At 38.1% G+C, this 12,107-nt stretch overlaps 1 protein-coding gene across 1 annotated transcript in view; it reads right to left on the reverse strand.

The window, feature by feature from the left end:
* Positions 1–1,241: 1,241 nt before the first annotated feature.
* LOC126236422 (adenosine deaminase-like) overlaps positions 1,242–12,107 on the reverse strand; it is a 105,719-nt gene continuing 94,853 nt past the window's right edge. The window contains exons 8-9 of the mRNA XM_049945725.1: positions 4,858–4,984; positions 1,242–2,519 (exon numbers count right to left, since the gene is read on the reverse strand). Coding sequence (XP_049801682.1) covers positions 2,427–2,519; positions 4,858–4,984 — 220 coding nt within the window. The 3' untranslated portion in view covers positions 1,242–2,426. The remainder of the gene's footprint in view (positions 2,520–4,857; positions 4,985–12,107) is intronic.

Raw genomic sequence — 12,107 nt, forward strand, 5'->3', positions numbered from 1 at the left:
TCTACATACGGATAATTCAAATTTGCCAGTTTTGCTCAGTAACATGATAACACATCCACATAGAAGAATGTCATTTTGTATCAACATATCTCTTTATAAGATTCCTAATCCATTTTGTAATTTGTATCATTTGAAGGCTAAATGAATATGTCACCTTGAGTCAATAAGCGTCACCTTTCCAGCATGCAAATCACATTAACACGTGATCTTACAGAACACATGGCTAGCATTAACTGACTTTGCAGATAATGAATGTTTTGTTGATTGTGTAAATAAATTTTTCTTTTGTAGGTGACTCTATGAAAATTCCTCAGAGGGATCAGCATCTTCCATGACCCCTTGGATTGCAGGCATGCAGTGATTACCTCTGTTTGCGTGACTGCTGGAGTTTATCAGCTTGCAGAGCCCCACACAAATATGTGGCAATGAGAACAGATACACGAGACATAACACTATTTATTTAAATAGGGTATACCTGGGTGTCATTTGTCATCTTCCTTTGATGAAGCAATGGAAAGAAAATGCTTGATTTCTTACCTTATGTTGTCTACATTTCTGTAGAATGCTACTGAGTTCTGAAGACAAAAGACTGTGCCTCATTCCAGTCAGCATCTCCTTCATTTAACACAAACTCTTCCAGAATGAAATTTACACTCTGCAGCAGAGTGTGCACTGATATGAAACTTCCTGGCAAATTAAAACTTTGTGCCGGACTGAGACTCGAACTCAGGACCTTTGCCTTTTACGGGCAAGTGTCCTACTGACAGCTACCCGAGCACGACTCACAACCCATCCTCACAGCTTCAGTTCAACCGGTACCTCATCTCCTACATTCCCGACATCACAGAAGCTCTCCTGCAAAGGCAAAGGTCCCAAGTTTGAGTCTCAGTCTGGCACACAGTTTTAACCTGCCAGGAAGTTTTGACACACACTCTTGTTATAAGGGTAGTTTTAAGCCTTAAGAAACTGAAACGAAATGTTTCAGAAATTTGCTAGTTGTGTCACTGACACTTGGAATTCAAACACAAATTTCTTGAAAGTGTTGCATATGAATATATACATCGTAAAATTTCCCTGTTGCCATTTGTAAAATGTTCCACATGGAGAAGTTGAAAAATTCTGTGCACCTTCACAGACATGTCCAAACATTCTTTGACTCTAAACGCTAGGTCAATCATTTTTATGAAACTTTTGATTGGTTAGTATCAGGAGACAGCAGAACTTGAAAGAAACAATAGAGGTTTATTTTACAGTTTTTATTTGTGTACTGCTAGTGCTTTGAGAACATAAAATTTGATATTTATGTAACAGAATTAGTTCAGATTTGAAGACTAATTCTTTCCTGCTATTTCCTTTTTTGGGAAAACTAATTCACCATTCTTACTGATGCTCTACAAAATTCAGGCACCATTGTAAGGCATCATGAAATCTCAAGTTTTTATTTTTTCCCAGTATTAGTATGAGTTCTCTGCACTTACAATTTATTCCTTATATGTAACATCTATGATATGTTGTACATGTGCATTTATAAGTGACTACTGGCATTTTATGAGAAATGAGTAACATTTTCCTTTCAATATGGTAAGGGAAAATCCTAAACAAGATATGAACAATTGAATGAGTAAAGACAGCCACTCACTTGTTACTAAAGGCAATAAGTTCCACAAATGATTTAGTGAATAATATCATCTAGTTCATTTAATGTACTTCCATTTATTATAATGTGTTTTAGCTACAGCCGTGATCAGATCCATAACATATAAAACAAAGTTAGAGTCAGTTGCAGTCTGCCTCTGTAGCGTAGTAGTAGCGTTACGACCTACCACGCAGGGGGCTTGGGTTCGATTCCTGGCTGGGGACTGGGTGTTGTGTGTCCTTCATCATCATTTTCATTGTCATTGACTCGCAAGTCGCTGATGTGGCATCACCTAAAAAGGACTTGCAATACAGCGGCCGAACTCCCCCGAATGGGGCCTCCCGGCCAACAATGCCATACAATCATTTCCATTTTTTTTTAGAGTCAGTTGCAATAAAACCTAGTCTGAAATGGTGCAGTAGTTAAAATGTAATAATAAATCAAAACACATTAAACAATCTAGGATCTAGGCGGTATTATTCACAAAAACAACCAAGCACCATGTAGCTGACATTCTTAACATATGTTCCTATCCTACAGTTGCTCAAAACTGTTATTTTATGAAACTGTCTTTACTCACTTAATTATTTTATTTTAATTTTTCCTCTTCTGGAACAATCTGTTATTTTTTTGAGAAGTGAAGCACTGGAAAAGAAAAGAAGAAAGGGGAAGCAAGTCATTGTATCAATGTCAAGCAATGTGATTCCAATCCAGTGTGGTAATTCCACTTTACATAATTAATTATTAAAGTTAATATATCAGAAGTTACCAACAACATTTTAAATATAATTTAGTCACTTATGTTTAGTTCTTTGTAGATCTTCTTAATTAGCTGGGCTTTCTCATTATCTGGCAGAAAGCATGCATGGGCTGCATTTAAATTCTGAAACAGACAGACATTTCACTGCTGTGTGTTCATATGTCAACAGACTGATGCACATATGTATGAATATTTTTAAATAGTGTAACTTTTTCTGTAAGAATATTAAGTGTTATTGAAGAAGAGTGTCTCATTAAAAGTTGACACAAGAATAAATGGTGTATCAGACTAACAAACACATATAGTTAGAAACAGTAAGGAACTGGTACAATTTTTTAAAAAAATAATCTAGAGGAGGAAGGAACAGAAACAGGAACTTCCAGCAAAATGAATGAAAAGACACAAAATGTGAGAGTAAGGATGGATTATTAGTTATTGGAAGAAATGGCCAGTGAAATGTCAGTGCATCATTTTACAGAAGTGTTGAGCAACCACTACAGTACATTCAGTAGACTCCACATCTAGCCTTTCTTTGTTAGTTCTTTATGTCACACTAAATAGAATGGCAATGATTATACAACTCAGTGTTGCACTAATGGTAGTTGACTTAGACATCTGGCAGTGACATGTAGTATTGTACAAAGGAATAACAGTGTTCCAGACAATGGAAGTAGCTAATCGTTACTAGGTCGGCTGAAAATGCTGCAAGAGAAGATAAATCACTGTAAGGGAGCTAGCAGTAGCATCAGTATTTTAAGGGTGAGTATAGCTCCCTTCTGTAGAGAAGCAGCTAACAGTATGTTCTTAAGTTCATTTGCTTACAAAAATTCTGATAAGTCTGTCCCTGGTATATGCCTGCGAAGCCTGGAATAGAAAAAGGGGTACTGGTTGGCTGAGGCTGTGCACTGAGTATGCAACACATTGGAATGGCTGAACTGAAGCAGCACTCCATTTTAAATTGCAAGTATTGTTGTCCAGCCTACAGATAACTTGTCATAAACTTGCTGCTTCAGTATGTGTGTTCTTTTGTCTATGTTTTTTACCAGTACTCTTTTCAAAATTTTATTATGTATGTTATTACCATAATGAAAACTACTTGATGAATATAAATAGTGAGAGAGGACAGACAACAATTAACCTTTAAGACAAAGTGGTTAAAATACCCAAACAAAACTGTGGAATGTGTGCTTATATAGGCTGAGAAGAATAAGAAGAGTGGGAAAGGTACTGTTTGATGATTAAATAAAGCAAGAAGTAAGGAGGCATAGGCATTTGCTCACAAAATTCAGGAAAGTGTGGGAGGAGGAGATGGCAAGAAATAGGGAATCCATATAGTCATTATTTTTCTTTCTTATTTTTACCAAGGGTAAGAGAAAAGCTGATAGAAGTTAGAGCAGGTCACTCAAAACAACACGATTTCTTTCAACAGCTGTTTCTGATTCATCCTGTACAACCCTCCTCTCAGTACCAGCACTTCTGAAATTTGAAAGTGTGAATTGTCTTTTAACACTGTATGCTCATTATCTCCCCTTCTGAGTTACATGGCTCTATGCATCCATTATAAGTTCTGTTTTCCATTCCTCCCTATAATTGAGTCTGAACATATCTAATTTTCCCATTCATTGTTCAACTTGTGTTTTTTACTATTTATCTTATTTGCTGAAACTAATTTCTTACATGTTTATCATCATAATAAAATAATAGAAATCATATCTCACTCAAAAAGATATAGGTGTTTATTTTTTTATGTATGCTATTTGAGAGTGGAATAATAGAAAATTATTGTGAAGATGGTTTGATGAACACTATGCCAGGCACTTAAGTGTGATTTGCAGAGTATTCCTGTAGATGTAGATACAGATGATTCCCATTCACATTGTTCTCCTCCCAAGCAACATCAACATTGTCACCTCTTATGTGACTTCTGTAAGGGAGCTATTCCTCTTGCTTTTTGCACTTTTGCTTGGCCTACCCTGCAACCTTCATTAATGTTCCACTCTCTGATCCACTCTTTCTCCATCCCTCCCACCTTTCCTCACTCATTTCCTCCCTACCCATGCTGCTCAGTCTAGAAACCAAGTTGTACAGTGGCATCAGTTACAAACATGTTACTTCTCACTTTGAATTTGTACAATCTCTCAAAAGGTTAAGTAAGCATCTCTTAGTTTGTGCTATTATCTGCTGCTCACTACTTCATTTTCAAAATGGGAAATCTATCCTTTAGACACTGCTTTTGTTTTATTAGCTGAAAAGACAGTGTCCCTTATTCTGAAAACAAACAATGAAATTTGTTTCCCTTTATGGCTTCCCAGTGCAAGTACCTTTGTTTGTATCTTTGTCTTGAACATCAGTGAAGTTGTTAAGATGATAATAAGCTTTTATACCACATAATGTCCATAAACAAGAAAGACAACTGCCAAAATAAAATAATAATTCTAATAATATCACTGGCTTAACTTACTGCACGAATAGCGTGGGCCTCAGTAAGGCCCCAACTAGCTGCAAGAGCATAGTCATCTCTTAGCGTTCTTCCGGTTAGTGTGGGATCATCAGAGTTGAGAGAGAAATTAACACCATCTTCAGCAAATCTGGAAATAATAAATAATACGCTACTAAAAATTTTGGCCATCATATATACATTAACTCACAATCCTGCACTATATAATCCATTTGAAACTGAAACATATATTACTTATTAGTAGCCAGTTTAGGTTTATGATATAAATTATTTGTATAACATGGAATAAAAGTGAACATAATGTTTATAGTAGTTTTTAGAAAACATGTGAAAGTGCCAGTTATGAAGAAATAGACTGCTTTGTGAATTTATCAAAACTATCTTCTGCCTCTGTGAATTTGTCAAAACTATCTTCTATCTATCTGGCATGTCAGAAAGAGTTGATGTAAACAGTGGAATCAAAGAATGCTTTATTGTCTTTTCAAAAAAAGGCTAGACCATTTATCAAAAAAAGACTGATCTCCGAAGTTGCTTCATGAAATCATAACAGCAGTTGTGTGAAATTGCTCAAGTGTGTGAGACCCATACCAGACAGGGCTAACAGGGGATGCTGAATGTATACAAAGAAGGGCTGCACAAATGGGCACAGGTTTGTTTGATCCATGGGAGAGTGTCAGAGAGATACTGAAGGAACTGAACTTGCAGAGTTTTGAAGACAGATTAAACTACCCTGAGAAAGTTGATTAACAATGTTTTAAGAACCAGCTTTAAATGATTATTCTAGGGATATACTACAACCCAATACATATTGCTTACATAGGGATTGTGAGGATAAGTTTAGAATAATTACTGCACACACAGAGGCTTTCAGACAATCATTCTTTCCACAATTACTGCACACACAGAGGCTTTCAGACAATCATTCTTCCCCTGCTCCATACATGAATGGAACAGGAATAAACCCTAATAACTGGTACAATGGGACGTACCCTCTGTCATGCTCCTTATGGTGTGGGTGTAGATGTAGATGTAGAAATGAAATATTTTTATTTAAAAATGTACATAGGCAGTTTCTTATCTTTCAAACTTGCCTCCTCTTCTCAGAAAGACATTATTGGCGCACATATCCCTAATCAGATTTTGAAATTTATTTAAGGGTACTCAGTTTATTGCCTGTTGCTTCTGGTCTCCAACTTATAGCAACCAACCTGGTATCAAACTATGTGATGTAGATGTTTTTATTTTCCAATGCATTTCTTGCCATTGTGTTAGGAAACAATTAATATCACTTTGTAAGACGAAAATTCATTTTCAGACAAGTTAATTGAAGGCTAACCATAATGTACATCCACAACTCTGCATGGATTAGTAAAAGGCTGTGGCATATTGATCCTCTAAAACTCAAACAATTGGAAAATTCAGGCTGTCTCATATATCCTCCCACTCTACAACCTATTCCAGTCCTCTAACAGGCATTTCCCACCCCATGAATGGCAGGCTCTCTTGTGAAAACAGTCACGTAGTTTGAAAACTTAGCTGCAACAACTGTGTGGCATTTTATGTGGGCATGATCACTAACAAAGTGTGTGTCCGCATTAATGGCCACCACCAAACTGTGGTCAATAGACAGTTAGATCACCCGGTTGCTCAGCAGGCTATGCAACACTATAAAGTCTGTTCAAAAAAAATTTCTAGACTTGCCTTTCCTTATTGTGCTTGATCTCCTTCGAAACATTCTCTGCATAATTGATACACCACTCCCAACATCATTTCCACTTCCGGAAGCAGTCTTGATATGTCTCTTGCTGGATCACTCAAAGCACCATCTGCAAATTTTCTTTTATCTTGTCTATCGTTGCAAATCTTTTTCCTTTCAATGGGGTTTTCAACTTTGGAAATAAAAAAAAAGGCTGCAGGGGCCAGGTCTGGAGAGCACAGAGGATGAGACAGCACAGTGATTTCGTTTCTTGTGCAATAGTCATACATCAACAGTGATGAATGTGTGGGTGCATTACTGTGATGCAAGAGCTATGAATTGTCTCACCAATTTCAGGTTGTTTCCTTCTCACATTTTCTCGCAGGGTTCACAACATGTACCAGTAGTAGCATTGATTAACAGTTTTTCCCCTGTGGCAGAAATTCATGATGAACTAAACCTTCAAAGTCTAAGACAATAATCAGCATGCTATTGACATTTGACCTGACCTGACAAGCTTTTTTTGGTCTCGGAGAATCTTTCCCGACACACTGTGAAGACTGAATCTTGGTCTCAACATCATAACTGTAGACCCACATCTCATCACCAGCTGTGATTCTTTTAAGGAACATCTCATTCTCATTTGTGTGATCCAAAAGCTCTTCACAGATTATGAGGCAAAGATCTTTCTGGTCTTGACTCATGAGCCATTGGATGAACTTGGTGGCAACATGATGCATTCCAAAATGCTGTGCAGGATTTCATGATGTGATCCAACTGAAATGTTACATTCTTCTGAAATCTCTCGGACAACAGTCTTCAATTGGCATGCACAATTTTGGTGCTGTTCCTGAGATGAGCATCTTCAGTAGACATTGAAGGGCGCCCTGAAAGAGGATCATCTTCAACTTCTGTCTGGCCATTTTTAAACAGTGTGAACAATTTGTAACACTGAGTATGGCTTAAGCACTCATCACTGTAGGCTTCCTGCATCATTTAGTGTGTCTCTGTAATAGTTTTCTTGAGTTTCACAGAAAATTTAATGCAGATACATTGCTGCTCTAACTCTGCCCTCTTGAAATTCACAAACTTTGCAACGCAACGTTCTACTCAATACAGCACTGAAAAAGAACTAACAAACATACAACAATGAAACTCCTGGCAGTTACACATTAAACACAGGTGTGTGCCAGGATGCCAACTGCATTTCTCTCCAACACACCATCGGCACGTAATTATGAATGATCTGGAATTTTTTGAACAGACTTCATATATGCCTGACTTCAATAACTGCTTAATTGCCTGTGCTATCTGGATTCTTCCCACCAGCACCGGCTTTCTGAATTGTGCAGGTGGGAGCTTTATCTGCCACATATCCTGCATTTCCATAACCTTTCTGACCTCAACCTTCACTAGTCCCTCTCCTCCACTTGCCACTATCTCTCCCCTCATTCCACTCTAGCCTCACACACACCTTCTATCTTCCTAGCTCACATGCATAATACTATCCTCACCATGTCCCTGCAAGCTCCCACAGGCAGCACTACAGCATCTTCCCCTGCCCTGCCCTGATATTTTTCCTCATTCTCACCCCTTGCCTCTTATTGTACCTCCACTACATACCCCCAGCTGAGATTGCTACTCATCACAGTGGGACTACAGACAAAGGACTTCATCTTTAGATGTGCCCATCTGCTATTCATCGCTTTTCTCTATGTGGTGAGCAGCAATCTTTCCCTTATATAATATCCTTGATTAGCCATATGACAAGACTCTGCAGTCCTTGTGATTCGCCTTATTTTTCACATTAAAAATTTGCAAAAAAAAAAAATTAAAGAATAAGCTTGTTTTAACTATGTTCAAGTTTATGGCATAGACCATCACAAAGAGGTGCTATTCCTGCTTCCTGATAGTGACACACAACATTTGCTCTTGTTTATGGCAGTGTCGCATAAGTGTTCCTGGGAAGTTTTCCTCCACACAGTTTGTATGTGAGTCTACAAACAGATCCACAGTAGTTGCTGCAAAGTTGTGCTGAAGAAATTGCTTACCAATCTTAGCCCCCCTCTCCCCCCTCTCAAATACTGAGGGCAGGGAAATAGGATTTGAGGAACATGGGCAATATGAAAGTGCGAGTTGATAAAGGAAACAGACCTGTTACTGTGCAGGATTATCAGAATATAGCTTCATTAAAGTGCAAAGTTAATATTTCTTTCTGTTAACTCTGTCAGTTATCAAAAATAGAGGCATTGTTTACACACATAGAGACAGACAAGTTGTTGACTTATTACATAGTTTAGAGAAGGATAAGTCATCTTCATCATGCATCGATTTAGTTAGTATTTATAAAAGGAGACAACATCTAATTTTAATACAAGGAAAGAAGAAATCCCTCTATGGTTAGAAGAAACAATATTTCAGTCTCAGGTTCCTGTACAAAAGTGATAATTTAGAGTTAATCAAGTGCCATACAATCAATCTGAACTTGACTACATAGAAAAAATGAGTTGTGGGGCGTGGTGATTTCCCTTATCACTGGCAGTACAACCAAACAGAGAAAAGTGAGGAGGAAGGTGAGGTTACATTCAAAAATTACATATTCATAATGTGTTTCATTGAGGATGTGCAGAATTTTCTTAAGGAATCCACTGTCACCAAGAAAGAAAGAGCTAAGTTCATATGCTATGCTGAAAATGTGACAGACACAGTAGTGAAACAGGTTATTTGGCAAGTACAGAGATAATATGTTGTATTAGGTATCAAAAAATGGGAACAGTACCATCTGGACAACAAACCTTTGTCATTGACTCTGATCTCACTGACATCATGGACCAGTAAACAATGCACTGTTGCTTGGAAGGCATTTTACAAAAACCACAACACCTAGGCGACAGCACAGCATGTATTTTGTGCTCATTATAATCTCGCACATCATGACCCAGGCCCATCAGCACATGCTACCAAACTGAGGGTACAGAACTTTGAGAAAACAGGTGACATGATGTGGAAGAGAAGTGTGGAAGTGCAAAATGTGTCTGCACACAAGAAGAATATTGGAAGAGTGGAAGATCGCTACAGCCAGGGTGGCAGCCAGTCAAAGAATATTTTAGGGAATTGGTTTAAAAAATTTATTTCAAAAGCTCAGAAAAATCTTAACAAGTTTTCTCCCAGAGCAGCTTCAGCTGTGACTATGTGTCACAAGTTGCCTGCCTTTCAGAAACAATGCAGTTCTGTCTAGTTACAGCTGTTGACAAGAGACACATTTATCTCTCTGCTGAAACTGCTAGTGAATTCACACCCGGCCAGCCGAAGTGGCCGTGCGGTTAAAGGCGCTGCAGTCTGGAACCGCAAGACCGCTACGGTCGCAGGTTCGAATCCTGCCTCGGGCATGGATGTTTGTGATGTCCTTAGGTTAGTTAGGTTTAACTAGTTCTAAGTTCTAGGGGACTAATGACCTCAGCAGTTGAGTCCCATAGTGCTCAGAGCCATTTGATTTTTTTTTTGAATTCACACCATCAGTTTTAGCCAATGTGTGTGGGATACAGGTCACGTATGTGAATCCTGAAGGATTCTGCAGTGCAGAACACAGTTGCTCTCTCTTTTGTGATCCAGACCTTGACCAGAACAGATGTCTTTCTTGGGAGGCAGAGCCTCCGCCTCTACCTTTCATGACTGGCCACCAACATCAATTAACATCAACCACCTTCCCTTCCCTTATCCACTTATTTAGTTGTTAGTCCTCCTGGACTGGCCTACACATGGTGACTTCCAACCCTAGGTGTGCCCTTTGTATACCGTACACTGAAATGCATTCTCTTTTTTCTACCTAATTTCCCATTCTGTCATTTAACGGTAGCCTTGGATGCCCACTTACAAGTCCTGACCAATCAATCTCATCACATTGTAAGCACAGAATCCAACAACCCTCTTCCCCCTTCCCTGCCCATGTACAGTTCTGCACACAAGCATGCACTGCAACTTATCATATTAGATCACAGTGTATAGTGAATATTGCACAAGGAACTGCAGTACCAATGATACAAAATTCAGATAGTGCACAAACTGAATGTGGATGACATACCAAAGAAACAATGCTTTTGTGGGGAATTGTTGGAGCTCATGAATGATAACCTAGGGCTGTGCAACTATCTAATCAGGAGTGATAAAGCAATATTTAATGTGTCAGGTTTTGTTAACAAGCCAAACTTTAGATACTGGTCATATGAAAATCCTGAAATGCTTCATAAAATGCCATTTCACAATCAAAAAGTGGTAGTGTGGTGCAGTGGATCATTGTGTGAAATTATAGGGCCTTCTTCTTCCTCTTTTTCTTAATATAAAAAAAGGAAGGAGCAATGCTGTTGATGCAAAAAATATAGAATTTTATGTTCACATGTTGAACCATTTGTTAGTGTGGCAGTTTGCTAATCATCATTTAACTGCAAACACATCCTTCCAACAAGACGGGGCAACATGCCATATCTTGCGGGATCCCATTAATAAATATCCTGGCCATCTCATTTCCAAGAATGGGGATATTTCCTGGCCTCCCATATCCCTGACCTTCCTTTGTGGTCATTTTAAATCTCAGATCTTATGGTATGACCCACCACACACCATCCAGGAACTGAAGGCTCAAATTCTGGAGGAAGTTAATCGAATTCCAGTGCCAATCTTGCAAAATTTGATCTTTAACTTCCATAAAAGACTTGAACTATGTGAGAAACAAAAGGGCAGCAACCTATGTGATGTCATTTTCGAGTGATGGGAATTTTAAATTACAAGCATTGTAAATTCATGTTCTATTTCTTTTATATCTTTGCGAATTAATTTTTGTCAATGGTGGAGTTCTCGGAATCACCCATTTCACTGCCACACCTGTTCTAGGGTGATTTTCAGAAGGATTGCTCTTATATTCATACTGTGTTTACAGGTACACTCAATAGTACTTCTGAGTAGAATAACAAAAATATCAACATATTTGTATTTACTGTTGTATTTCATGTTCCCAACTTGTAAACAATGTTCCCTCTCAACTTTTTCTTTCCCTCCCACAATTTATGACTCGCTGCAGAAGAGCCATCATGTATATAAGGCCTTCCTGTTAAGTTTGCCAGTCTTAAGTATGAGAAGTAGAGGAAGGAAGCTTCACTTGCAGATTGAGTTTCATGCAGCAAAGAGCAGCACATGGGGAGTAACCTCCACCACAGTTATGTTAGCAAGAGAAAAAAATCTCTAATGACTCTGTTGATGGCAGGATAAAAAATTTTAATCTTCCTTCCAGGAGGAAATGGCACACAGTTTTAATCTGCCAGGAAGTTTCATATCAGCGCACACTCTGCTGCAGAGTGAAAATCTCATTCTGGGAATGGTACCCAAGTTTCATATTTTGTACCAGGATTAAAACTAACATGTAGAGTTAGTGAATTCTTGAATGTTTCATCTAATCATAGTTAAAACTGCATTAAAAATTGTGATACTCTTAACAATAGTGTACTTTATTACAATATTCAAAAATTTCTTACAAAAATATTAAATAGATACACAAAACTATGGC

Source organism: Schistocerca nitens, chromosome 2, assembly GCF_023898315.1.
Source record: "Schistocerca nitens isolate TAMUIC-IGC-003100 chromosome 2, iqSchNite1.1, whole genome shotgun sequence".
Classification (NCBI taxonomy): domain Eukaryota; kingdom Metazoa; phylum Arthropoda; class Insecta; order Orthoptera; family Acrididae; genus Schistocerca; species Schistocerca nitens.